This window comes from Bombina bombina, chromosome 12, assembly GCF_027579735.1.
Source record: "Bombina bombina isolate aBomBom1 chromosome 12, aBomBom1.pri, whole genome shotgun sequence".
NCBI classification, from domain to species: domain Eukaryota; kingdom Metazoa; phylum Chordata; class Amphibia; order Anura; family Bombinatoridae; genus Bombina; species Bombina bombina.
Window position 1 is genome coordinate 13,705,084 of NC_069510.1, and position 27,500 is coordinate 13,732,583.

The 27,500-nt window shown below is 37.0% G+C and overlaps 1 protein-coding gene across 5 annotated transcripts in view; it reads right to left on the reverse strand.

Moving 5' to 3' along the window:
* The window catches only part of LOC128642865 (histo-blood group ABO system transferase-like), a 148,127-nt gene that overhangs the window by 95,834 nt on the left and 24,793 nt on the right, over positions 1–27,500 (reverse strand). For 4 of the 5 annotated variants that reach the window (XM_053695722.1, XM_053695724.1, XM_053695723.1 and 1 more), the window contains exon 2: positions 21,568–21,649. The exons of the other annotated variant lie outside the window; for it this stretch is intronic. In XM_053695722.1, the coding sequence (XP_053551697.1) occupies positions 21,568–21,592 (25 nt within the window). In that variant the 5' untranslated portion in view covers positions 21,593–21,649. The remainder of the gene's footprint in view (positions 1–21,567; positions 21,650–27,500) is intronic. 5 annotated transcript variants of the gene reach the window in all.

Consider the following 27,500-nt stretch of genomic DNA (forward strand, 5'->3'; position numbering starts at 1 on the left):
GTGACATGAACTCAGCACCATTTGTTATATACAAGAATGATATCAAGGCATCAGCAGACATGGGAAACTGATACAGTATTACTGCAGACGTGTGTGTATCATTATGGGATACGTTTGTAAATCAGGACTACAATGTAACAGATACTATGTTAATGGGACAGTCTACAATAGAATTTATATTGTTTAAAAAGATAGATAATCCCTTTATTACCCATTCCCCAGTTTTGCATAACCAACACAGTTATATTAATATACTTTTTACCTCTGTAATTACCTTGTATCTAAGCCTCTGTAGACTGCTCCTTATCTCAGTTATATTAATATACTTTTTACCTCTGTGATTACCTTGTATCTAAGCCTCTGTAGACTGCTCCTTATCTCAGTTATATTAATATACTTTTTACCTCTGTGATTACCTTGTATCTAAGTCTCTGTAGACTGCTCCTTATCTCAGTTATATTAATATACTTTTTACCTCTGTAATTACCTTGTATCTAAGCCTCTGCATACTGCTCCTTATCTCAGTTATATTAATATACTTTTTACCACTGTGATTACCTTGTATCTAAGCCTCTGCAGACTGCCCCTTATCTCAGTTATATTAATATACTTTTTACCACTGTGATTACCTTGTATCTAAGCCTCTGCAGACTGCCCCTTATCTCAGTTATATTAATATACTTTTTACCACTGTGATTACCTTGTATCTAAGTCTCTGCAGACTGCTCCTTATCTCAGTTATATTAATATACTTTTTACCACTGTGATTACCTTGTATCTAAGCCTCTGCAGACTGCCCCTTATCTCAGTTATATAAATATACTTTTTACCACTGTGATTACCTTGTATCTAAGTCTCTGCAGACTGCTCCTTATCTCAGTTATATTAATATACTTTTTACCACTGTGATTACCTTGTATCTAAGCCTCTGCAGACTGCTCCTTATCTCAGTTATATTAATACACTTTTTTACCTCTGTGATTACCTTGTATCTAAGCCTCTGCAGACTGCCCCCTTATCTCAGTTATATTAATATACTTTTTACCTCTGTGATTACCTTGCATCTAAGCCCCTTATCTCAGTTATATTAATATACTTTTTACCTCTGTGATTACCTTGTATCTAAGCCTCTGCAGACTGCTCCTTATCTCAGTTATATTAATACACTTTTTACCTCTGTAATTACCTTGTATCTAAGCCTCTTCTGACAACCCCCTGATCACATGACTTTGTATTTATTATCTATTGACTAGCATTTAGTACTGTGTTGTGCTAACTCTTAAATAACTTCCCGGGCGTGAACACAATGTTATCTATGGCTCACATGAACTAGCAGTATCCTGTTGTGAAAAGCAAATACAAAAGCATGTGATTAAGAGGCTGTCAATAGTGGCGTAGAAACAGGCAGAAATGTAGAGGTTTCAATGAAATAAAGTATATTAATCTAACAATGTTGGTTGTGCAAAGCCAGGGAATGGGTAGTAAATGGATTATCTATCTTTTTAAACAATAACAATTTTAATGTAGACTGTATGGATAACATACTTGCAAACCTGCTTACGTCCCTGCTTTTCAAAAAAAGATACCAAGAGAATGAAGAAAAATTGATAATAGAAATAAATTAAAAAGTTGTTTGAAATTGCATGCTCTGAATCATGAAAGAAAAGGAATGTGGGTTTTATATCCTTTTAAACAGTGCTCCTTTAGTAAAAATATAAACCTCAGCCGAGTACAAAAGGTGCAGAATTCATCCTCACCAGCACTGTGCTCTCGGCTAAATCACATTTGCATTTCTCTTGGTCACAAAATTTGCACTAAGAATGTCACACAATAGCCCCTGCCCCTGTGTTATAAGGAGAATATTTTTTAAACTTAAGTTAGCTGCATTCTGACAGTTATGCGCATGAGCAAATGGGGACTCCCATGTTTATCTAATCTATTCACTTAAAGTGAAAGTGCCTGGTTATTAAAAAAAAAATATTAAAAACAGGGGCACTTTCATTCATGAAAATTGACATTGCACCGGATTGTAAAAATACTTACCTTGTTCTTCTGAAACGATGCCCCCGTCTGCTTCTTCCTGGTTAATTTACCCAGCAATGACGAAACCGGCTTCCTCCAATCACGGCGTTGCCTCAGGCAATGAGTCCCCGGGGGGGAAGCCATGATTGGAGGATGCCGGAATCGTCATTGCTGACGTATGAAGAGGCTTGCGACGGGCTGGTAAAGCACTGGAGCGGCTTCAAGAAGAAAAGGTATTTTAAGAAAACGTGTGAAATGTAAAGTTTCATGAAGTGGGGAGTCCGATATTTATAGATATGTGAAGCTACAATATAAACCTATATGTAAGCTTTTAAACAATTGTCATTAGAAGAACAATTTGCATCATGGATGCTATTATAATTTATATGTTGGGGAACTGGTGATATTTCAGTTCTGGAATAATTTAATAACTCAATAAGCACCATTACTTACTGTGCAAATACAGATTGGGTCTTCATATGATAGGTTAAAGTTGACAAATTGGTCATTATACCAATATTGTAGTTGTAGCAATATCTATAGCAATACCATTAGAAATTCAGTTATTAATAGTATCTATTATTGGGAACCTATTAACCAGACCACCAGCACCAACCCACCACAAATCAGTTATTGAACTGAAACAATCATCTTCTGACATTTTAGTTTTAATTATACCCATTTTATTAAATACGTTCTAATAAAGATATATTTAACTTGTGTGATCTTCAGTTCTCTAGTATAAATTTATTGCAGAGTTCTTATGACTGCTTTTTAGTATCCTTTTTGTTCAATGTTCTTTATTGAATATAAGTTTAATGTAGCTTATGATACTTAACACCACACCACAATTATATGTTGTGCTTTAAGGCCAACTTGACCTAGTTTTGGATGGTGAAGAGACTCTCATTATTTGTTTGTAGTGGTGCCATCAAACCTCTTGTTTTATAAACTGAAAGTCTGTCAAAAGAAAGGAAATAAAGGGGCAGTTTGCAGAGGCTTAGATACAAGATAATCACAGAGGTTAAAAGTATATTATTATAACTGCGATAAGGAGCAGTCTGCAGAGGCTTAGATACAAGGTAATCACAGAGGTTAAAAGTGTATAATTATAACAATGTTGGTTATGCAAAACTGGGGAATGGGTAATAAAGGGATTATCCATCTTTTAAAACAATAACAATTCTGGTGTAGACTGTCCCTTTAAATTGGAAAGTGTCTTAAAACTGCTGCTCTATCTGAATCATAAAAAGTTTATTTTGACTTGAGTGTCCCTTTAAAGGGATATGAAACCCATTTTATTTTCTTTCATGATTCAGATAGAGCATGCAATTTTTTTATTTTATGTATTTATTTTTACATTTTATTAAGGTTCCATCCATAATACAACAGATAATCCAGATCTTAATTAACAAAAGGGTACAAAAATAATAATATAAAAAGACATAATCAGTTGCGTCACAGACAAGTTCAAGCAGATATAGAATCATCACCAGACAGTAAAATGACTGAAATGTTCTTTGTACAGAGATAGCCACAACAAAAATACCACCACATCTTTCAACCAATACCTTTGTAGGAAAAAACAAACAAAAAGAACATATTACATTGTTTTTTTTGTTATTAACCACTCTTCCTGCAGTGGTTTAACAAAATAAAAAAAAACTTCCCTGTCTAGATTACAATATCATCCACTGCATATAGATCTGTTTATTGCAAGTATCTCTATAGTGAGAGAAAAATACAACAATAAAGAAGGTCAAAAAAGGTGTCTATTATCAAATTTTTTTGAATGTTATAAAGTATATTAATCTAACAATGTTGGTTGTGCAAAGCTGAGGAATGGGTAGTAAAGGCGTTATCTATCTTTTTAAACAATAACAATTTTTTTTTTTTTTTTTTTTTTAAATTTATATTTTATTGAGGATAAATCATACATATAAACTCAGGTAGAGCGCAGTACCTTCAACTATTAAGGATTACAATACAGATACAATGAGTTATACTACAATCATCATATGCCTCTATACAAACATATTATACCTAGATAGCAAGCTGGGCACAATGTATAAATTGTACAAGCTGGAAATATTTCACCTAAGGTGTTGGGTATGAACTAGGGTGTATTATACAAATCCTGTGGAAGACCTAGGGTAATATTACAGAATGCAGAGGTGATCCTGTGCTCAATTACAACAACCTCATTTATGTATGAACTTGATTTCGTTCCATCTAATATGGTTAAATTAGTTCAATAAAAAGTGAAACACATAACAAACACTGGTGAGCTTGGCTAATAAAACAATAAGTAAGTTATACCTTCTCATTCAGGACCCCAAAAAGGTTTGGGTATATACGCTCAATTCAATTCCTTACTGCTATTAGCTAGGGAGTCAGCTGCAGAATTTAAATATGTCACTGTCTAGAGTATATAGGGGTACGGGTTTGAGGAGGGGAAGCTGTATCTAATTCAATATAGAGAAACTCATAGCAAATTACAATTTACTCTATCTACAGAGGGCACTGTAAATGTTAAGATAGATATGGTGGTGGACCGTATCTCCCTACCTGCTGTATGTATACAGATATTCTGACAAGCAATCGTTATTAGGGAGAGACTAAATATACATCATGTAAAGAGTAGCATGCGAGTTACGTCAGTTTATGTGCTATAGGGTACTGTTAATGCTGTAGGGTAGGAGATGGGAAAGAGAAGTACACAAAACAACATAGCGGAATGACTTTCAAGTGACAATCAATCAACTTACTTGAGGGCCTAGGGAATGTCTACTAATACATAACTGAAATCGTAAACATGGTGCTTACTTAAGAAATTCTACAAATATTTACACTGAACATAGAAGTGGACATAAGTCATGGAAGTGCATGGAGTGAGAAAGACAGTTTGCGGTTAAATCTGCAGCATCCTTTGACCTTTAAAATGACCAGTCCTTAACCAATACCCAATCTCAGTGTCTCTCCAGTCTTTGCTGCTAAATGGAGCCGAGACCTGCCGGACAAATCATCTGGGGTTCCGTGACTACCTGATGCACGATAGGAGGTTTGCCGGTCAATCAGGAGTTCCACTTGAATAGAAAGTAAGGCTTCCATCCCACTCCCTCCTACAGCCTTGTAGCCTCCTCCGGTGTTGTCCCCTTGTGCTGTTGAGAGATATGTTGTCAAACCCAAGGCTGTCAGACTTCCCAGGCGGAAATTTTCAGCTCTCACCTCTGAGCCAGTAACACGGACCAGCCTCTCCCCCTGCACTGCCATTGGGCACCGCAGCTGTCGATTCCAATCTGCCCGCTGGCCTGTCACGTCATTGCTGGTTAAGATCAGGAGCAAAGGAGGTAAGCTGCAGCCCATTTTCTGAACATCTGACCCCACTTCTTGCCATTCACATAGTTCAGGAGTCTGACTACCCCGTTCCTCAGATCCGAGAGCTGGGCTGTGCGGACCAGTTATAAGAGCTTGTCGGGAGGTGTAATCACTGGTCCCTGCCAGTACCTCAGAAGTATAGCATGGAGAGTCGAGTATCAGGGGTCGTTCTGCACTTAACTTAGTGGTAGTTACAGCATGTGCTGTTGATAGCTGAAGCACTGACCTAAGTTCACTTTCCATCTGATCGAGATGTTGCTTAAGTGTTGTCAGAACCAGTAGGTCCCATGTTCCCACGGCCACCATTATGTTCGATTTTCAAACCACTTCACTATTAGAGATGTTGTAATCTGCAATACAGCAACCGCATTATAGACACAGTTAAGGCCCCTGATCGTATGCTTTGATCAATTTCTGTAAGCTATTTGGAGCGTTGTGATATGTCTCTGTGGTTATGAATAAACCAAGTAGAGCAGCACTATTCACTGCTTGTAACCCAAGAACTATCCAGTCTTGGGGGGGAGATATATGCGGCAGCCCTAGCTACGCAGGTGAACAGATGCACGACACAGGCCTCACTGTCTTGCGGTCCGTCTCCTCGTCGCTTAGCTGAAGAGCATAGGAAGGATCATCTTTGCGAGATAAGTTCAGCAACTCTCCCAGAGCTTTTCAGGAGAATTAAGTTCAAAACTCTGTAGTAGAAATCCGATTTTGAAGGAAAATATTCTTTAAAATCTAGTGAGAGTCAGGAGCTACTCTAAAACATGACCTTCCGCAACAGCTGTAGGCTCCGCCAAACAATAACAATTTTAATGTAGACTGTATGAATAACTTGCAAACCTGCTTACATCCCTGCTTTTCAACAAAAGATACCAAGAGAATGAAGAAAAATTGATAATAGAAATAAATTAAAAAGTTGTTGAAATTGCATGCTCTGAATCATGAAAGAAAAGAAATGTGGGTTTTATATCCTTTTAAACATTGCTCCTTTAGTATAAACATAAACCTCAGCCGAGTACAAAAGGTGCAGAATTCATCCTCACCAGCACTGTGCTCTCGGCTAAATCACATTTGCATTTCTCTTGGTCACATAATTTGCACTAAGAATGTCTCACTATAGCCCCCGTGTAATAAGGAGAATATTTTTTAAACTTAAGTTAGCTGCATTCTGACAGTTATGCGCATGAGCAAATGGGGACTCCCATGTTTATCTAATCTATTCACTTAAAGTGAAAGTGCCTGGTTATTAAAAAAAAACTATTAAAAACAGGGGCACTTTCATTCATGAAAATTGACATTGCACCGGATTGTAAAACTACTTAACTTGTTCTTCTGAAACGATGCCCCCGTCTGCTTCTTCCTGGTTAATTTACCCAGCAATGACAAAACCGGCTTCCTCCAATCACGTTGCCTCAGGCAATGATTCCCCCGGGGGGGGGGGGAAGCCGTGATTGGAGGATGCCGGAATCATCATTGCTGACGTATGAAGAGGCTTGCAACGGGCTGGTGAAGCGCTGGAGCGGCTTCAAGAAGAAAAGGTATTTTAAGAAAACGGGTGAAATGTAAACTTCCATGAATGAAAGTGCTCCTATTTTTAGTAGTAGTAATAGTATTTTTCATTCTTCAAAGTTTACATTCACTTTACAGGACCACTCAATGCAGTAGTATTACATAATTAACCAGTGCATGATAAAAAGACAATGCAATAACACTTATTACTAAATTTCAAATAAGCAACATTTTTTTTCTAACAACTTTATTTTTTCTCCCACTTTCCATCTCCCTTTATCATGTGATAGACATCAGCCAATCACAGACTAGTATACGTATAACCTGTGAGCTTGTGCACATGCTCAGTAGGATCTTGATCCCCAGGAAGTGTGAATATAAAAAGACTGTGCAAAATGTGATAATGGAATTAAAGGGACAGTCTAGGCCAAAATAAACTTTCATGATTCAGATAGGGCATGTCATTTAAAACAATTTACATTTATCACCAATTTTGCTTTGTTCTTTTGGTGTTCTTAGTTGAAAGCTTAACCTAGGAGGTTCATATGCTAATTTCTTAGACCTTGAAGGCCACCTCTTTTCAGAATGCATTTTAACAGTTTTTCACCACTAGAGGGTGTTAGTTCACATGTTTCATATAGATAACACTGTGCTTGTGCACGTGAAGTTATCTGGGAGCAGGCACTGATTGGCTAAACTGAAAGTCTTTGAGAAAGCCGGAAACCCGCTAATGGGAGCTCAGTACTTAGATTTTTAACGGACACTTGTTAGCAGATATTGGGGCAAATCGTGGTGCTCTAGTCTGAGCAAACTTATTACCATTCCTAGGGTATTGTTGGTCTCCTAGCTTAGACCGTACAAACAAACCGATAACAGTAAAAATATGCGTACACAGCGTGAGAGTTGAAGCCGAAATTTCTATCCGCTCAGCTGACAGTTAATATTGAACACTGTGAGCAGCTAAGCAGTATGTTGAAGTTGTTTTGATAAATGTAGAATACTATAACGTATAATTACAAACCTCTGGTGGTATATGTATAATCGCAGTGGATATTTATCTGCATTACTTAATATTCACAACTTAGCTGTTAACTGACCGTATTGAGTCTCACAATAGATCACTTTGAATAGCTACGCATAATAGTGTTATAATAACTCAGTGTATCATATTGTAGTGGACTACATGGTAGCGTTTATACAATATAATTGAGAAGACTGTTGTGTATAGACATTGTCAGCTTTAAATAAAATTGCATGCAAGTCTTTCAACAAACAATTTTATAAGTCCAATCTGCATTAGTGGCGCTACTATTATTTAAAACTCTGGGAACTGGCGATACAGTTCTAGAATAATTTTATAATTCAATAAGCACCAAGACCTAATGTGCATTTATTTAAAAGGATCTTCCAATGATGCGTTAAAATTGACAAAAAGGATATCACATTAATGGTGCTGATACACATAATACTAACATACGGCTAGATTTAGAGTTTTGTCGGTAAGGACCCGCGTAGCTAACGCCGGCTTTTTTCTGGCCGCACCATAAAAATAACTCTGGTATTGAGAGTCCACATAAAGGCTGCGTTAGGCTCCAAAAAAGGAGCGTAGAGCATATTTAACGCAGCTTCAACTCTCTATACCAGAGTTGCTTACGGACGCGGCCAGCCTCAAAAACGTGCTCGTGCACGATTCCCCCATAGGAAACAATGGGGCTGTTTCAGCTGAAAAAAAACCTAACACCTGCAAAAAAGCCGCGTTCAGCTCCTAACGCAGCCCCATTGTTTGCTATGCGTAAACACTTCCTACGTCTGCACCTAACACTCTAACATGTACCCCGAGTCTAAACACCCCTAACCTTACACTTATTAACCCCTAATCTGCCGCCCCCGCTATCGCTGACCCCTGCATATTATTTTTAACCCCTAATCTGCCGCTCCGTAAACCGCCGCTACTTACATTATCCTTATGTACCCCTAATCTGCTGCCCCTAACACCGCCGACCCCTATATTATATTTATTAACCCCTAATCTGCCTCCCACAACGTCGCCTCCACCTGCCTACACATATTAACCCCTAATATGCCGAGCGGACCGCACCGCTACTATAATAAAGTTATTAACCCCTAATCCGCCTCACTAACCCTATAATAAATAGTATTAACCCCTAATCTGCCCTCCCTAACATCGCTGACACCTAACTTCAAACATTAACCCCTAATCTGCTGACCGGAGCTCACCGCTATTCTAATAAATGTATTAACCCCTAAAGCTAAGTCTAACCCTAACACTAACACCCCCCCTAAATTAAATATAATTTTAATCTAACGAAATAAATTAACTCTCATTAAATAAATTATTCCTATTTAAAGCTAAATACTTACCTGTAAAATAAACCCTAATATAGCTACAATATAAATTATAATTACATTGTAGCTATTTTAGGATTAATATTTATTTTACAGGCAACTTTGTAATTATTTTAACCAGGTACAATAGCTATTAAATAGTTAAGAACTATTTAATAGTTACCTAGTTAAAATAATAACAAAATTACCTGTAAAATAAATCCTAACCTAAGTTACAATTAAACCTAACACTATACTATCATTAAATTAAATAAAATACCTACAATTAAACCTAACACTACACTATCAATACATTAATTAAATACAATATCTACAAATAACTACAATGAAATAAACTTACTAAAGTACAAAAAATAAAAAAGAACTAAGTTACAAAAAATAAAAAAATATTTACACACATCAGAAAAATATTACAACAATTTTAAACTAATTACACCTACTCTAAGCCCCCTAATATAATATCAAAGACCCCCAAAATAAAAAATGCCCTACCCTATTCTAAATTACTAAAGTTATAAGCTCTTTTACCTTACCAGCCCTGAACAGGGCCCTTTGCGGGGCATGCCCCAAGAAGTTCAGCTCTTTTGCCTGTAAAAAAAACATACAATACCCCCCCCCCCCAACAGTACAACCCACCACCCACCAACCCCGAAACAAACCCAAACCCCCCATAAATAAACCTAACACTAAGCCCCTGAAGATCTTCCTACCTTGTCTTCACCATACCAGGTTCACCGATCGGTCCAGAAGAGCTCCTCCGATGTCCTGATCCAAGCCCAAGCGGGGGGCTGAAGATGTCCATGATCCGGTAGAAGTCTTCATCCAAGCGGGGCAGAAGAGGTCTTCCGTCCGATTGAAGTCTTCATCCAAGCGGAGCAGAAGAGGTCTTCCATCCGATTGAAGTCTTCATCCAGGCGGCATCTTCTATCGACATCCATCTGGAGCGGAGCGGCAGCATCCTGAAGACCTCCGACGCGGAACATCCATCCTGGCCGACGACTGAACGACGAATGACGGTTCCTATAAATGACGTCATCCAAGATGGCGTCCCTCGAATTCCGATTGGCTGATAGGATTCTATCAGCCAATCGGAATTAAGGTAGGAATATTCTGATTGGCTGATGGAATCAGATTGAGCTTGCATTCTATTGGCTGATCGGCTTAGAGTAGGTGTAATTAGTTTAAAATTGTTGTAAAATTTTTCTTATGTTTGTAAATATTTTTTTATTTTTTGTACTTTAGTTAGTTTATTTCATTGTAGTTATTTGTAGATATTGTATTGATAGTGTAGTGTTAGGTTTAATTGTAGGTAATTGTAGGTATTTTATTTAATTAATTTAATGATAGTATAGTGTTAGGTTTAATTGTAACTTAGGTTAGGTTTTATTTTACAGGTAATTTTGTAATTATTTTAACTAGGTAACTATTAAATAGTTCTTAACTATTTAATAGCTATTGTACCTGGTTAAAATAATTACAAAGTTGCTTGTAAAATAAATATTAATCCTAAAATAGCTACAATGTATTTATAATTTTTATTGTAGCTATATTAGGGTTTATTTTACAGGTAAGTATATAGCTTTAAATAGGAATAATTTATTTAATAAGAGTTAATTAATTTTGTTAGATTAAAATTATATTTAATTTAGGGGGGTGTTAGTGTTAGACTTAGCTTTAGGGGTTAATACATTTATTAGAATAGCGGTGAGCTCTGGTCGGCAGATTAGGGGTTAATAATTGAAGTTAGGTGTCGGCAATGTTAGGGAGGGCAGATTAGGGGTTAATACTATTTATTATAGGGTTAGTGAGGCGGATTAGGGGTTAATAACTTTAATATAGTAGCGGTGCGGTCCGCTCGGCAGATTAGGGGTTAATAAGTGTAGGCAGGTGGAGGCGACGTTGAGGGGGGCAGATTAGGGGTTAATAAATATAATATAGGGGTCGGCGGTGTTAGGGGCAGCAGATTAGGGGTACATAGCTATAATGTAGGTGGCGGCGCTTTGCGGTCGGCAGATTAGGGGTTAATTATTGTAGGTAGCTGGCGGCGACGTTGTGGGGGGGCAGATTAGGGGTTAATAAATATAATACAGGGGTCGGCGGTGTTAGGGGCAGCAGATTAGGGGTACATAAGTATAACGTAGGTGGTGGTCGGCAGATTAGGGGTTAAAAAAAATTAAACGAGTGGCGGCGATGTGGGGGGGATCTCGGTTTAGGGGTACATAGGTAGTTTATGGGTGTTAGTGTACTTTAGAGTACAGTAGTTAGGAGCTTTATAAACCGGCGTCAGCCCAGAAAGCTCTTAACTACTGACTTTTTTCTGCGGCTGGAGTTTTGTCGTTAGATTTTTAACACTCACTTCAGACACGACTCTAAATACCAGAGTTAGAAACATCCCATTGAAAAGATAGGATACGCAATTTACGTAAGGGGATCTGCGGTATGGAAAAGTCGCGGCTGAAAAGTGAGCGTTAGACCCTTTTTTGAGTGACTCCAAATACCGGAGTTAGCCTAAAACCAGCGTTAGGAGCCTCTAACGCTGGTTTTCACGGCTAACGCCAAACTCCAAATCTAGGCCATAATAACTTAGTGGTCTCAGTGTATCGAGCTACATAGTAGCATTTATATTGCACAAGTGGGGAGTCCGATATTTATAGATATGTGAAGCTACAATATAAACCTATATGTAAGCTTTTAAACAATTGTCATTAGAAGAACAATTTGCATCAGGGATGCTATTATAATTTATATGTTGGGGAACTGGTGATATTTCAGTTCTGGAATAATTTAATAACTCAATAAGCACCATTACTTACTGTGCAAATACAGATTGGGTCTTCATATGATAGGTTAAAGTTGACAAATTGGTCATTATACCAATATTGTAGTTGTAGCAATATCTATAGCAATACCATTAGAAATTCAGATATTAATAGTATCTATTATTGGGAACCTATTAACCAGACCACCAGCACCAACCCACCACAGATCAGTTATTGAACTGAAACAATCATCTGCTGACATTTTAGTTTTAATTATACCCATTTTTTAAAATACGTTCTAATAAAGATATATTTAACTTGTGTGATCTTCAGTTCTCTAGTATAAATTTATTGCAGAGTTCTTATGACTGCTTTTTAGTATCCTTTTTGTTCAATGTTCTTTATTGAATATAAGTTTAATGTAGCTTATGATACTTAGCACCACACCACAATTATATGTTGTGCTTTAAGGCCAACTTGACCTAGTTTTGGATGGTGAAGAGACTCTCATTATTTGTTTGTAGTGGTGCCATCAAACCTCTTGTTTTATAAACTGAAAGTCTGTCGAAAGAAAGGAAATAAAGGGGCAGTTTGCAGAGGCTTAGATACAAGATAATCACAGAGGTTAAAAGTATATTATTATAACTGAGATCAGGAGCAGTCTGCAGAGGCTTAGATACAAGATAATCACAGAGGTTAAAAGTATATTATTATAACTGAGATAAGGAGCAGTCTGCAGAGGCTTAGATACAAGGTAATCACAGAAGTTAAAAGTGTATAATTATAACAATGTTGGTTATGCAAAACTGGGGAATGGGTAATAAAGGGATTATCTATCTTTTAAAACAATAACAATTCTGGTGTAGACTGTCCCTTTAAATTGGAAAGTGTCTTAAAACTGCTGCTCTATCTGAATCATAAAAAGTTTATTTTGACTTGAGTGTCCCTTTAAAGGGATATGAAACCCAATTTATTTTCTTTCATGATTCAGATAGAGCATGCAATTTTTTTATTTTATGTATTTAATTTTACATTTTATTAAGGTTCCATCCATAATACAACAGATAATCCAGATCTTAATTAACAAAAGGGTACACAAATAATAATATAAAAAGACATAATTAGTTGCGTCACAGACAAGATATAGAATCATCACCAGACAGTAAAATGACTGAAATGTTCTTTGTACAGAGATAGCCACAACAAAAATACCACCACATCTTTTAACCAATACCTTTGTAGGAAAAAAACAAACAAAGAACATATTACATTGTTTTTTTTTGTTATTAACCACTCTTCCTGCAGTGGTTTAACAAAATAATAAAAAAAACTTCCCTGTCTAGATCACAATATCATCCACTGCATATAGATCTGTTTATTCCAAGTATCTCTATAGTGAGAGAAAAACCAATAAAGAAGGTCAAAAAGGTGTCTATTATCAAATTCCCTAAACTTACATGGTGTATAATTATGTACAAAGCACATTGCCTATGGGACAGTGTATTCGTCTGACATAGACAAATGTTTTTTTTAACGTCAGTTATGTTGAAAGCATGCCATTTTATGCAACTTTCTCATTTATTTCTATTATCATTTTTCCTTTGTTCTCTTGATATCTTTTGGTTGAAAAGCAGGGATTTATGCTTAGGAGCCGGCCAATTTATGGAGCACTATACGGCAGCAGTATTGTAAGAATGCTACCCACTTACAAGAGCACTAGAGGGCAGCAGTATTGTAAGAATGTTACCCACTTACAAGAGCACTAGATGGCAGCAGTATTGTAAGAATGCTACCCACTTACAAGAGCACTAGAGGGCAGCAGTATTGTAAGAATGTTACCCACTTACAAGAGCACTAGATGGCAGCAGTATTGTAAGAATGTTACCCACTTACAAGAGCACTAGAGGGCAGCAGTATTGTAAGAATGTTATCCACTTACAAGAGCACTAGAGGGCAGCAGTTTTGTAAGAATGTTATCCATTTGCAAGAGCACTAGAGGGCAGCAGTATTGTAAGAATGCTACCCACTTACAAGAGCACTAGAGGGCAGCAGTATTGTAAGAATGTTACCCACTTACAAGAGCACTAGATGGCAGCAGTATTGTAAGATTGTTATCCATTAGCAAGAGCACTAGAGGGCAGCAGTATTGTAAGAATGTTATCCATTAGCAAGAGCACTAGATGGCAGCAGTATTGTAAGAATGTTATCCATTTGCAAGAGCACTAGAGGGCAGCAGTATTGTAAGAACGCTATCCATTAGCAAGAGCACTAGAGGGCAGCAGTTTTGTAAGAATGTTATCCATTAGCAAGAGCACTAGAGGGCAGCAGTTTTGTAAGAATGTTATCTATTTGCAAGAGCACTAGAGGGCAGCAGTATTGTAAGAATGTTATCTATTTGCAAGAGCACTAGAGGGCAGCAGTTTTGTAAGAATGTTATCCATTTACAAGAGCACTAGAGGGCAGCAGTATTGTAAGAATGTTATCCATTAGCAAGAGCACTAGATGGCAGCAGTATTGTAAGAATGTTATCCATTAGCAAGAGCACTAGAGGGCAGCAGTATTGTAAGAATGTTATCCATTAGCAAGAGCACTAGAGGGCAGCAGTATTGTAAGAATGTTATCCATTAGCAAGAGCACTAGAGGGCAGCAGTATTGTAAGAATGTTATCCATTAGCAAGAGCACTAGAGGGCAGCAGTATTGTAAGAATGTTATCCATTAGCAAGAGCACTAGATGGCAGCAGTATTGTAAGAATGTTATCCATTAGCAAGAGCACTAGAGGGCAACAGTATTGTAAGAATGTTATCCATTAGCAAGAGCACTAGATGGCAGCAGTATTGTAAGAATGTTATCCATTTGCAAGAGCACTAGAGGGCAGCAGTATTTTAAGAATGTTATCCATTTGCAAGAGCACTAGATGGCAGCAGTTTTGTAAGAATGTTATCTATTTGCAAGAGCACTATATGGCAGCAGTATTGTAAGAATGTTATCCATTTGCAAGAGCACTAGAGGGCAGCAGTATTGTAAGAATGTTATCCATTAGCAAGAGCACTAGAGGGCAGCAGTATTGTAAGAATGTTATCCATTAGCAAGAGCACTAGATTGCAGCAGTATTGTAAGAATATTATCCATTAGCAAGAGCACTAGAGGGCAGCAGTATTGTAAGAATGTTATCCATTAGCAAGAGCACTAGAGGGCAGCAGTATTGTAAGAATGTTATCCATTAGCAAGAGCACTAGAGGGTAGCAGTATTGTAAGAATGTTATCTATTTGCAAGAGCACTAGAGGGCAGCAGTATTGTAAGAATGTTATCTATTTGCAAGAGCACTAGAGGGCAGCAGTATTGTAAGAATGTTATCCATTAGCAAGAGCACTAGAGGGCAGCAGTATTGTAAGAATGTTACCCACTTACAAGAGCACTAGATGTCAGCAGTATTATAAGAATGTTATCCATTAGCAAGAGCACTAGATGGCAGCAGTATTGTAAGAATGTTACCCACTTTCAAGAGCACTAGATGGCAGCAGTTTTGTAAGAATGTTATCCATTTACAAGAGCACTAGAGGGCAGCAGTATTGTAAGAATGTTATCCATTTACAAGAGCCCTAGAGGGCAGCAGTATTGTAAGAATGTTATCCATTAGCAAGAGCACTAGAGGGCAGCAGTATTGGAAGAATGTTACCCATTTGCAAGAGCACTAGAGGGCAGCAGTATTGCAAGAATGTTATCCATTAGCAAGAGCACTAGATGGCAGCAGTATTGTAAGAATGTTATCCATTAGCAAGAGCACTAGATGGCAGCAGTATTGTAAGAAATGTTACCCACTTTCAAGAGCACTAGATGGCAGCAGTATTGTAAGAATGTTATCCACTTTCAAGAGCACTAGATGGCAGCAGTATTGTAAGAATGTTATCCATTTGCAAGAGCACTAGAGGGCAGCAGTATTGCAAGAATGTTATCCATTAGCAAGAGCACTAGATTGCAGCAGTATTGTAAGAATGTTATCCATTAGCAAGAGCACTAGATGGCAGCAGTATTGTAAGAATGTTATCCATTAGCAAGAGCACTAGATGGCAGCAGTATTGTAAGAATGTTATCCACTTTCAAGAGCACTAGATGGCAGCAGTATTGTAAGAATGTTATCCATTAGCAAGAGCACTAGAGGGCAGCAGTATTGTAAGAATGTTATCCATTAGCAAGAGCACTAGAGGGCAGCAGTATTGCAAGAATGTTATCCATTAGCAAGAGCACTAGATGGCAGCAGTATTGTAAGAATGTTATCCATTAGCAAGAGCACTAGAGGGCAGCAGTATTGCAAGAATGTTATCCATTAGCAAGAGCACTAGATGGCAGGAGTATTGTAAGAATGTTATCCATTAGCAAGAGCACTAGATGGCAGCAGTATTGTAAGAATGTTATCCATTAGCAAGAGCACTAGATGGCAGCAGTATTGTAAGAATGTTACCCACTTTCAAGAGCACTAGATGGCAGCAGTATTTTAAGAATGTTATCAACTTTCAAGAGCACTAGATGGCAGCAGTATTGGAAGAATGTTACCCATTTGCAAGAGCACTAGATGGCAGCAGTATTGGAAGAATGTTATCCACTTACAAGAGCACTAGAGGGCAGCACTATTTCCAGCCGTGTAGTGCTCCAGATGCCTACCTAAGTATCTCTTTAATACACAATATAACAGGGGAACAAAGCAAATTTGATAATAGAAGTAAATTGGAAACTCTTTAAAATTCTATAATCTGTCTGAATCACAAAATATTTTTTAAGCTTTCATATCCCTTTAAATGATTACTGTAATGAGTGTCAGCAGCACCAAGTCTGCTAAAGAATACAGAGAATCAAACCTGTCTCTGTGACATGAGAAGAGCAAACCTCTCCTGTGCTACATAATCCCTTATAAAAACGTATCCTGTTCTATTGAGAGAAAAACCCACTGCTGCTATATATCTACTTTATTGTTTCCGGTGGCCACCGGAGACTTCCGTAGATCTACTGCTTTTTCCATATAAGCGGTAAAGTTACCTCATATCATTGAGGTTTGCCTTTGTAAGTGTAATTTATGCCTGTGTGCGCTTTTTTACTTTCTCCATTAAAACAGAGTTGCATTATTATTTGTGTATATTTTTGCTTTTTGTACACGGCAACGCTGGATACGATCTTTATCCTGGGGAAAACTACCTCCAAGCTGCTGATAGATGTCACAATATTAGATCTTAGCATCCGGCCAGCTACAGAGGCCCCCAAGTGCATCAGACACTGCATCCTGCTCTAGACACAGCTTTACCTGCCTACCCGAGCCCATCTCACCTCATGTGATTGGGGTTGGTTCCAGTACGTAGATCCCCAATCAGGGCTTTGTCAGATTCGTCTCACACCTTTTTTGTATGGATATCGTCACTACACTAACATCTGGAGTCTGATATCTTCTCACTTGCTCCTCTTATAGTGGGGGAACGCACATTAATCAGTGCAATTATAATTGGACTTTTCCCTATATCATTTATTTGACTGTTATAGTTGTAACCCTGTTTTTCAGCTGCTTGGGGTATTTACATCTATCTCGGGGCTCTCTAATGTGTTCCCCTTTTTGTTCCACCCAGTAATCAGCTTTAATTAGATTTATCTATTTCCACCTACATATATATGTTATAACCATTACATTCATATATTTGTATTTTGTATTATTTGTTTTTTTATAAATACATTGTATATATGTGAAGAAAGGGGGTTGTAGGTAGTTGCGCCAAAATAAGAGCAGCAGTTGTTGTACAATAAAATGCTCTATGAAAATGTCCAATGCCTGCTGCTATTAGTGTTGTCTCATTCCTCCTTGGTGAGACTAAGGGGCCCATTTATCAAAGGGCTTGCGGACCTGATCCGACACTGCGGATCAGGTCCGCAAGACCTCGCTAAATGCGGAGAGCAATACGCTCTCCACATTTAACATTGCACCAGCAGCTCACAAGAGCTGCTGGTGCAACGCCGCCCCCTGCTGACTCGCGGCCAATCGGCCGCCAGCAGGGAGCTGTCAATCAACCCGATCGTATTCGATCGGGTTGATTTCCGGCGGTTCCTGTCCGCCTGCTCAGAGCAGGCGGACAGGGTTATGAAGCAGCGGTCTTTAGACCGCTGCTTCATAACTTGTGTTTCTGGCGAGTCTGAAGACTCGCCAGAAACACGGCCCTTCAAGCTCCATACGGAGCTTGATAAATGGGCCTGTAAAAATGGGAAAAGGTTGAATCGGGTGTGTTCTAATATCGCTTGCAGAAGATGTTCCTCATAAGCGGTCTTTAGACCGCTGCTTCATAACTTGTGTTTCTGGCGAGTCTGAAGACTCGCCAGAAACACGGCCCTTCAAGCTCCATACGGAGCTTGATAAATGGGCCTGTAAAAATGGGAAAAGGTTGAATCGGGTGTGTTCTAATATCGCTTGCAGAAGATGTTCCTCATAAGCGGTCTTTAGACCGCTGCTTCATAACTTGTGTTTCTGGCGAGTCTGAAGACTCGCCAGAAACACGGCCCTTCAAGCTCCATACGGAGCTTGATAAATGGGCCTGTAAAAATGGGAAAAGGTTGAATCGGGTGTGTTCTAATATCGCTTGCAGAAGATGTTCCTCATAAGCGGTCTTTAGACCGCTGCTTCATAACTTGTGTTTCTGGCGAGTCTGAAGACTCGCCAGAAACACGGCCCTTCAAGCTCCATACGGAGCTTGATAAATGGGCCTGTAAAAATGGGAAAAGGTTGAATCGGGTGTGTTCTAATATCGCTTGCAGAAGATGTTCCTCATAAGCAAGTTGGGGGGAGGAAAACAGAAATGGGAATGTCCCCAGATAAGTGTTGAGTTATTGAGATTAAAAATAAGTGATAATAAATGCTCACCTGTTAGATCACAGGGACCAGCAATCAGCGACGAGTAGAAATAAGTGGTGTGTGTTGAAACCAAACACGAACACCACATATAAGGGAGACAGGAGAATATGCACCAAAACTATATATATATGTATATATATATATATGTATATATAAAATGATATGTAAAATGATAATGATAATTATAAATATACAGGACCAAGAGACAACCACATGGTTACTGTGGAAACGGTTACTGTGGAAACGGAGGCTACTTGTGGGAATTTCCAGTTCTTACCACACTGTATTTGTGGACAGAGGGTAGAAGTGAAGGAAGTTCCTATTTAGTATGAGCTGATAACCAGAATAAAAATATTTTTTTTTATATAGATATAAAAATGTATATGTGTATGTGTATCAAAGGTTATGAAAAAATACAAAATATATTTAAAAACTATTTTATTATTCAAATAAAATATAAAAATATATAAATAACAAATTAAATATATAAAAATAGTATGCTGATATGCTAATAAGGGAGATGCGGTACGAGAGTCAGTTGCCAAAAATGGAAAAAACCATGAACGGTGAAGGTAATGAAAGGAATAAAATATAAAATAGTAAGTGGCAAGTAGCACGGTAAAATGTGGTAACGTGCAGATGGCAGTTAACTTACTTGAGTAAAGTGCTGGGCAGGAGGACCGCTGTAGGTATCCTAGGAATCAAAAAGTAGAAAAATAGCTGAGAAAAATATCGCTGCACGGAGCAGCTTGTGAACAATCTCAGCGTGTGAATCGGAATTCCAGATGTGACGTCACGAACGTGCGTCACGTGCCTTCCGCGTTTCGTGAGCGTATCAGCTCACTTCATCAGAGGCTAATGGATCTGTTAGCATCCTGGTTGCCCTTAAATAGCGACATTATATATATATATATATATATATATATATATATATATATATATATATATATATATATATATAAACAAAGAACTCCTCTGCATTCCAAAGGTCAGGATAAGTTAAAAAGTTATTTTATTAGTTAGCGCAGTTTAAAAGCATAAACCACATACAGCAGCCCAATAAAATCATACATCAAAAAGGAAAACAGGGGGAACATCACCCTCCTGTGACATCATACGCGTTTCATGCCTCTGGGGCACTTGTTCACTGATGGAGAACAGGTGGTGAATAGGCTCTTTATAAACAACATCACATCCAATAAGTAAACATCAATTAACATGCTAAACATTAACCCCTGAGAACCCTTACTGAATGTATCACATCCTCAAATTTGCTGTGACTTTATCATAAGCACAAAGTGACTGGATAATTTCTTAAATTTTACATTTATTTACAGATTGTAAATAAATGACATAAGTTTAAATGCAATCAATATTGAAATAGCTTGTAAATAGAAGTGTACACTATAAGATTATAAATGATATTAGTCCATATCTGCATCTATATATATTTGTATCCTATAGTACATATATCTTGCTATTCTTAGTTACACTTAATATGTCATAAATATGATGTACTTAAAATTAAATTGCTGAAATGTACAAATTGAAATACTGCAATACTTTATAGTTTTTAATGTTGAATAAACATATTGACATCCATTCTGGAATTTAAGCCCGTGGGCACCCTAATTTTGAGGCGGAGAATCCAAAAAAAACTCTTTCATCTAGTTTCTTTTCTCTATTTCCACCCCGGGGATGCCTAGGTATAAAATCTATGCCTTGAACCTTAAGTAGTAGTATGATTGTATCTAAAATGTTTGGCTATGGGAGTTTTAGACTCTGGGTCCTCGATGGATCTGAGGTGCTCCTTAACCCGGTCCTTCAAGGACCTCTTAGTACGCCCTATGTATTGTATATTGCATCTTTGACATGTTAGAAGATGCACCACATGGGTACTGTTACAGTTTATGAAATAGCGTATATCGCATTCTTTGTCAAGTGCTTCAGATCTACACATACTGCCCTGAATAATATGTTAACATGTCTTACATCGTGATGCATTGCATCTAAAGCAACCATTGCGCTTTTGTAACCATGTACCACTTGTTACTCTGGGCAACATGGAGGGTGATAATATGTTTCTGAGTGTTTTTACTTTGCGCAACACGAATTTACATCTATATATATATATATATATATATATATATATATATATATATATATATACTATATATATATATATATATATATATATATATATATATATATATATATATATATATATATATACACACACACCTACTGCTGTTATGTCTGTATATCTATACATGTATCATATTCATGTATTGTAGCATTAGCAGTTAAATGCATTTAGAGAAAATGTATTGAAGTTAAAGACAGATCTGCTCCCTCTTCCAATAACAATTTGTGATGCAGCATTACTTGGCAAAATTTAAGTTTGCACTAGAGTTGTCTAATCTTGCCCCTTGTTCTTGCACAACTAAAGTGCACTAGAGCAGGGCCTGTCAATTACTGCAAATGAGTGACTTTGGGTTGATTTATGGGACTTAGTATAAAAAGCAGGAACTGCTGATGTGCAAGGTCTCAGATGCTGCAAATGCAGCTTGATACATTTTCCTCTTACCATTAGCAACAATTTCATCATCACACAAGTACCTACAACTTTATATCTGATATTTTTCTCACCTAATAAGCAAGATAGGGAATTCATGTTGGTCGTGGTTCAAGGTTAGGTTTTTTTCTGTCCACCAGAGTGGCAGATTTTGTTCTGGGAAAATAAAGGGAGTGATTAAACTTATCAATGACACAAGGATTTTAATTAAAACAATGGTGAATTCATCGTAGTTTTTCAATTAGAACAATAGATTAGTGATTGTATTTTTCTAACAGTAAATTAGTGCCGTCTTACATTATAGAATATTTCTTGAATATAAAGAAAGCATTTGTGTCTTAATTATTCATAATATTATAATATGGTTACTTATGACCAGTTACAGAAATACACATTAGCAGTCTTAAAGGGACACTCAAGTCAAAATTAAACTGTCATGAATCAGATAGAGCATGCAATTTTAAACAACTGTCCAAATCCTACTAAGCATGTGCAAAAAATTACAGAATATACATTATGCATTTGTGATTGGCTGATGGCTGTCACATGATACAGGGGAGTGGAAATAACTGAAATTTGTGAGAATTTGTTTTCAATACACATTTGAAGTTCAGACTAAGTTCTATTGCATTGTCTTTTTACCATGCATTTGGTGATTATGCAAAATGTACTGTATTTACTGCTCCTTTAACATTTACACTTTTTTTTTTTTTTATAAAAAGAGAGTACACACAATAGCAGGCAAAACGACAACTTGGGGGAAAGTAAAAGAATTCCTGACAGAGTCAATGGCCAATTTAAATTCAGCTAAGGTGGAGTTAAAGGGACAGTCAAGTCCCAATTTTTTTCATAATTCAAACAGGGAATGTAATTATAAACAACTTTCCAATTTACTTTTATCACCAGTTTTGCTTTGTTCTCTTGGTATTCTTAGTAGAAAGCTAAACCTAGGAGGTTCATATGCTAATTTCTTAGACCTTGAAGGCCTCCCCTAATCTGAATGCATTTTCACCACTAGAGGGCGTTAGTTCATGTGTTTCATATAGATAACATTGAGCTCACGCACATGAAGTTACCTAGGAGTGAGTACTGATTGGCTAAAATGCAAGTCTGTCAAAAGAACTGAAATAAGGGGGCAGTTTGCAGAGGCTTACAAGGTATTACAGAGGTAAAACTTGTATTATTATAACTGTGTTGGTTTTGCAAAACTGGGGAATGGGTAATAAAGGTATTATCTTTCTTTTTAAACAAAATAAATATCTGGTGTTGACTGTCCCTTTAACATAAGCAGAGTCCTCAACCTTCAACATCTCCCAACTAAGTATATATCTTCTTATCTTTGACTCACAATTCCTCACAAAAATGACTTAAATGGAACCATTACTGTAATTATATATCACAATATAAATACATTTACTTATTATGTTATCAGCTCCACATTATTTATGATATGCAATTTATAATGTTTTTTTTCCACTGCATATCTCTTTTTACTGAGCCCAAAAAACCTGGTGTAACAGCAAGTCCCCTATACTAGTATTATATATTTTACTTAGTCTCATTCCATAGCAAATTATTCTATTTTTTTATACTGTAGTAAATAAATAACAGATGAAAGAAACATTTCCACCATACCAAGGGTTGAGTCCTAATTACCGTTATCGCCAAAATGCTTCACACAGACACTTGTGAATTTATTGTTTTGCTTAATATTTTAGTGTTGGCAAATGTTATTTCTCTGTATTTTGTTTTGCCTAATTTTAAGGGACACTGAACCCAATTTTTTCTTTCGTGATTCAGATAGAGCATGCGATTTTAGTTTTTAATTCGGTATTGACTACATCTTATGTTGACTTTTGATACTTTCTGGTTCTGGGCTTCAGGCCAGCAGTTTGCACTAATAAATCCAATTTTTGTATTCAATCGAGTGTCTGTTTTTTCCTACTCTAAAAGAGTGCTGTATTCCCAGTCTTTCAAAAGCGCAACTATTGTGTAACGCTTTATCTTTCTGGTACAATTTTGTATATAATTATTTAATGGGTCTGCACCACAGCTCCTATATGGATGTCCCAAAACTGTACATTTGATACATTTTGGGCCAATGTGAAGGTATTAAGCCGTACGCTTCACAACACTCATAAGCTTTGTTTGCAAAACTTTTCCATTCACAAAAACCTTGTTTTAATATATATATATATATATATATATATATATATATATATATATATATATATATATATATAATAATTTATTTTACCATGTCTAACAAATGGGGGCCACAAATCAATATTTTAGAAATCTTAAAGGGACAATAAAATCTAAATCTTTCTTTTATGATTAAGATAGAATGTGCAATTTTTCTATTTTCTAATTTGCTTCATTCTCTTATCCTTTGTAGAAAAACATACCTGGGTAGGCTCAAGATCAGTAATGCACTACTGGGAGCTAGCTGCTGATCGGTGGCTGCACAAAAATGCCTCATGTCATTGACTCACCCAATGCGCTCAGCTAACTCCCAGTAGTGTATTGCTTCTCCTTCAACAAAGGATACCAAGATAATTAATCAAATTAGATAACAAAAGTAAATTGGAAATTTGTTTAAAATTGTATGATCTGTCTGAATCATGAAATAAAAAAAATTGTGTTTAATTTCCCTTTAAACGGGCCACTAAATAAAGTAAACTTTCATAATTAACAAGTGCATACTAAAAAGACAGTGCAACAACACTTACACTGAATTTCACAAAAGCAGTAGAAATTTGTTTTTTTTATCTGATTTGCCAGCCGTCTGTATCATATGACAGACACCAGCCAATCACAGACTAGTATACTTATACTCTGTGAGAGTGTGCACACTCAGTAGGAGCTGTTGCCTCAAAAAATGTGCATATAAAGAGATTGCGCAAAATTCGATAGTGGAAGTAAATTTAAAAGATTTTTAAAATTGTGAATCATGAACATTTAATTTTGACTTGAGTGTCCCTTTAAGGTTGTATGTAAATTGATGGCTACTGAACACAGAGATTAAAGGGACACTCAAGTCTAAATAAAATGTTATGAGTGAGAAAGAGCAGCAGATTTAAGACACTTTCCAATTTTCTTCCATTATCAAATTTTTATATTCACACTTTCTGGGGAACAAGATCCTCCTACTGAGCATGTGCACAAGCTCACAGGGTATACGTATACTAGTCTGCCATTGACTGATGACTGTCAGGTGATACAGGGGGCCAGAAAATATGAGAAAAAAATAATTTGTCAGAAAAAAAAAAAAATCTACCGCTTATTGAAATTCATAGTAGGAGTTAAATCATTGTCTATTTATTATGCACTTGTTAATTATGTAATTCTACTGCATTAAGTGGTCCATTTGGATCTATTCGTTATATAATTCATTTGTTTTGGATGCATTCAAATGTATTAGTTATAGCGGTCATTAGTTTCGGATGCATTCGGAAATTCGGTATATTTGGATTCATTCATTATGTTACGTTAATTTGGATGGTTCCAACCAACACAAAAGGAATAATTTCACTGTTCTATCTCACTATAATTAATTGTAATATATATCTCTATTAGTGTTTTTTTAATAATAAATATGGAATGGAAGGAATTGGGATTAGTCCAGAGAGTTAGACTATCGCAACATGGCCATTCGAATAAAACAAATGAATCGAAACTAATTCGGATTTTTCTTTACAAATTAATTCGGATTAGTTTAGTTTCGTTACCAGGGTGATTCGTGGATTCAGATACATCCGAATCTCCGAATCACCCGATTTTCATCCATATTTTGATTCGGAACGAAACAAATGACACGTGTTTAATTTAAAAGTGTTACTAATACCAGACACATATACATATATTATACATAAGGTGTAGTCTCGGGGTATCAGATTGTACTTTAGGGCTGTGCCTTGCAGTAATTAGGAAATAATTCAGGCATGATATGGATGGGCGAGCTTTGTGTTCAATGCATTCCTCCCATATAAATTTAATTTTGGCAACAACCAAAGGCGTTCCTGTTCTCCCATGTGATTACTATTTGTACTAATCAGCATACTAATACAGTCACACATCTAAATTTGCAATTAAATTTAATTTTTCTTTGCATAAATATTTTGTAGATGACCCATTTATATAGCCCACCTGGGAGTGTTTTTGTAACAATGTTTATTTTTGCTTATTTTTTTTAATAACATTGTGCTGATTGTTAAACTCCTAACCAAGCCCCAAAGTTTTAGATGTATACTGATGTCTACAGACTTCTAATTGCTTCTGGTTGTATAATGTGTCTTTTCATATGCAGGGGAAGGGGAGGGTCTGCTTTCAGCCACTTTCAGTGGGTGTCCCAGCCTAACCTCATCAGCAGTGCTAAATTGGGAGCTTCTAAGTAAGTTTTTAAAGCTCAGTATCTGTGCAAATTCTTCTTTATAGTAGTGTCTATTACATGCAGTTATATGAAAATGTATTTATACTGTCCCTTTAATAAAATAAACAGTAAAGTTAAAGGGACGTGAAACCCACATTTTTTTCTTTCATGATTTGGAAATAGCATAAAAAAAACTTTCTAATTTACTTCTATTATCTAATTTGCTTCATTCTCTTGATATCCTTTATGGAAAAGCATATCTAGATAGGCTCAGTAGCTGCTAATTGGTGGTTGCACATAAATGACTTGTGTGATTGGCTCACCCTTGTGCATTGCTATTTCTTCAACAAAGGATATCTAAAGAATGAAGCAAATTAGATAATATAAATAAATTGGAATGTTGTTTAAAATTGCATTCTCTATCTGAATAATAAAATGCATTTTTTGGGTTTAATGTCTCTGTGAAGGACTCCGGATACCCCAACTGGGTATCTCCGCCAAAGGAGACCTCTAACCATGGAACTTGTAGCTGTTGAGCTAGAAGTGATTTTAGCAAGTAGCCCACCCTAATAACCAGACTAGACCAGTATTAAAGGTGAAACAAGAATTGTTTTATTCACACAAACTCACAGTATTGCCATCTGATAAGAGCCTAATCCTAGGAGAGACAGTCTGGTACCTTCATAGAGGGCATAAGCACATGGAGATCCCCACAAAGGGTAGATCGTCATTTCGGGGTGATCCCAAAGGAGCGGCAGCTATTCCAGGGTGTCATTGGAGAGCTCCTGGTCCCCAGATGTCACAGTACTAAAAGCAACATGATCCGTTACTGGGGGCCGGAGCAACAGCCTGGTAAATGGTACTCCAGAACAGTCCAAGGTGGGGGGGGTGTCAAAATCTCAGGTTCCTGAGGGAGGTCCCTCTTAGTAATCACCCCACCCCCATCAACTGTATGTTGAGTCCTCAAAAGAGCGGACCTCTGGGGCAAGGGGCTTTTGGAGCGACCTAGGTTAAAGTTCAGCGGGCCATCTCTGGTGCTCCAAGCCGGCGGGTAGTTCCATAAGATTCCGGCCGGGACCCGGTAAGGTGAAAAGGGGTACAGGGGTTTAGAGATCAGCTCTTTCAGGGAAAATTTCAATTACTTCAGCACACAAGGGGACTGGTGGCGAACATAATAGTCCAACTGGTAAAGAGATTGTCCTTGCAGCCTGGTATCCATAGCTGCCTCGACTCCTGATGTCCGGGCAGAGGGGAAAGGGAAGAAGCGGTGGCACAACAGCCCAGAGTTAGATCACCGGATCATCCCTCCAGGCTGGAATGGGCCGCTGGTCCGTGACAGTCTCTTTAAAATGTAACTTATAATTGAGTTAGAGCATTCAATTTTAAACAACTTTCCAATTTATTTCTATTATTTAATTTGATTTTCTACCCTTGTTATCTTTTTTAGGATACACATGTTGCTCTGAGATTCAAATGTCAGGGGTATTTAAGTACCCTCTTAAATAAGTAATTATCATTATTACTATTTTCTTTACTGTAGTAATATTAATTATGTGATAATGTTTTTCTCTTTCCATTTATTTATATCTGTGTTTGAAATTGGGTGATTTTCTTAAAATTAACTGAGAACAATAA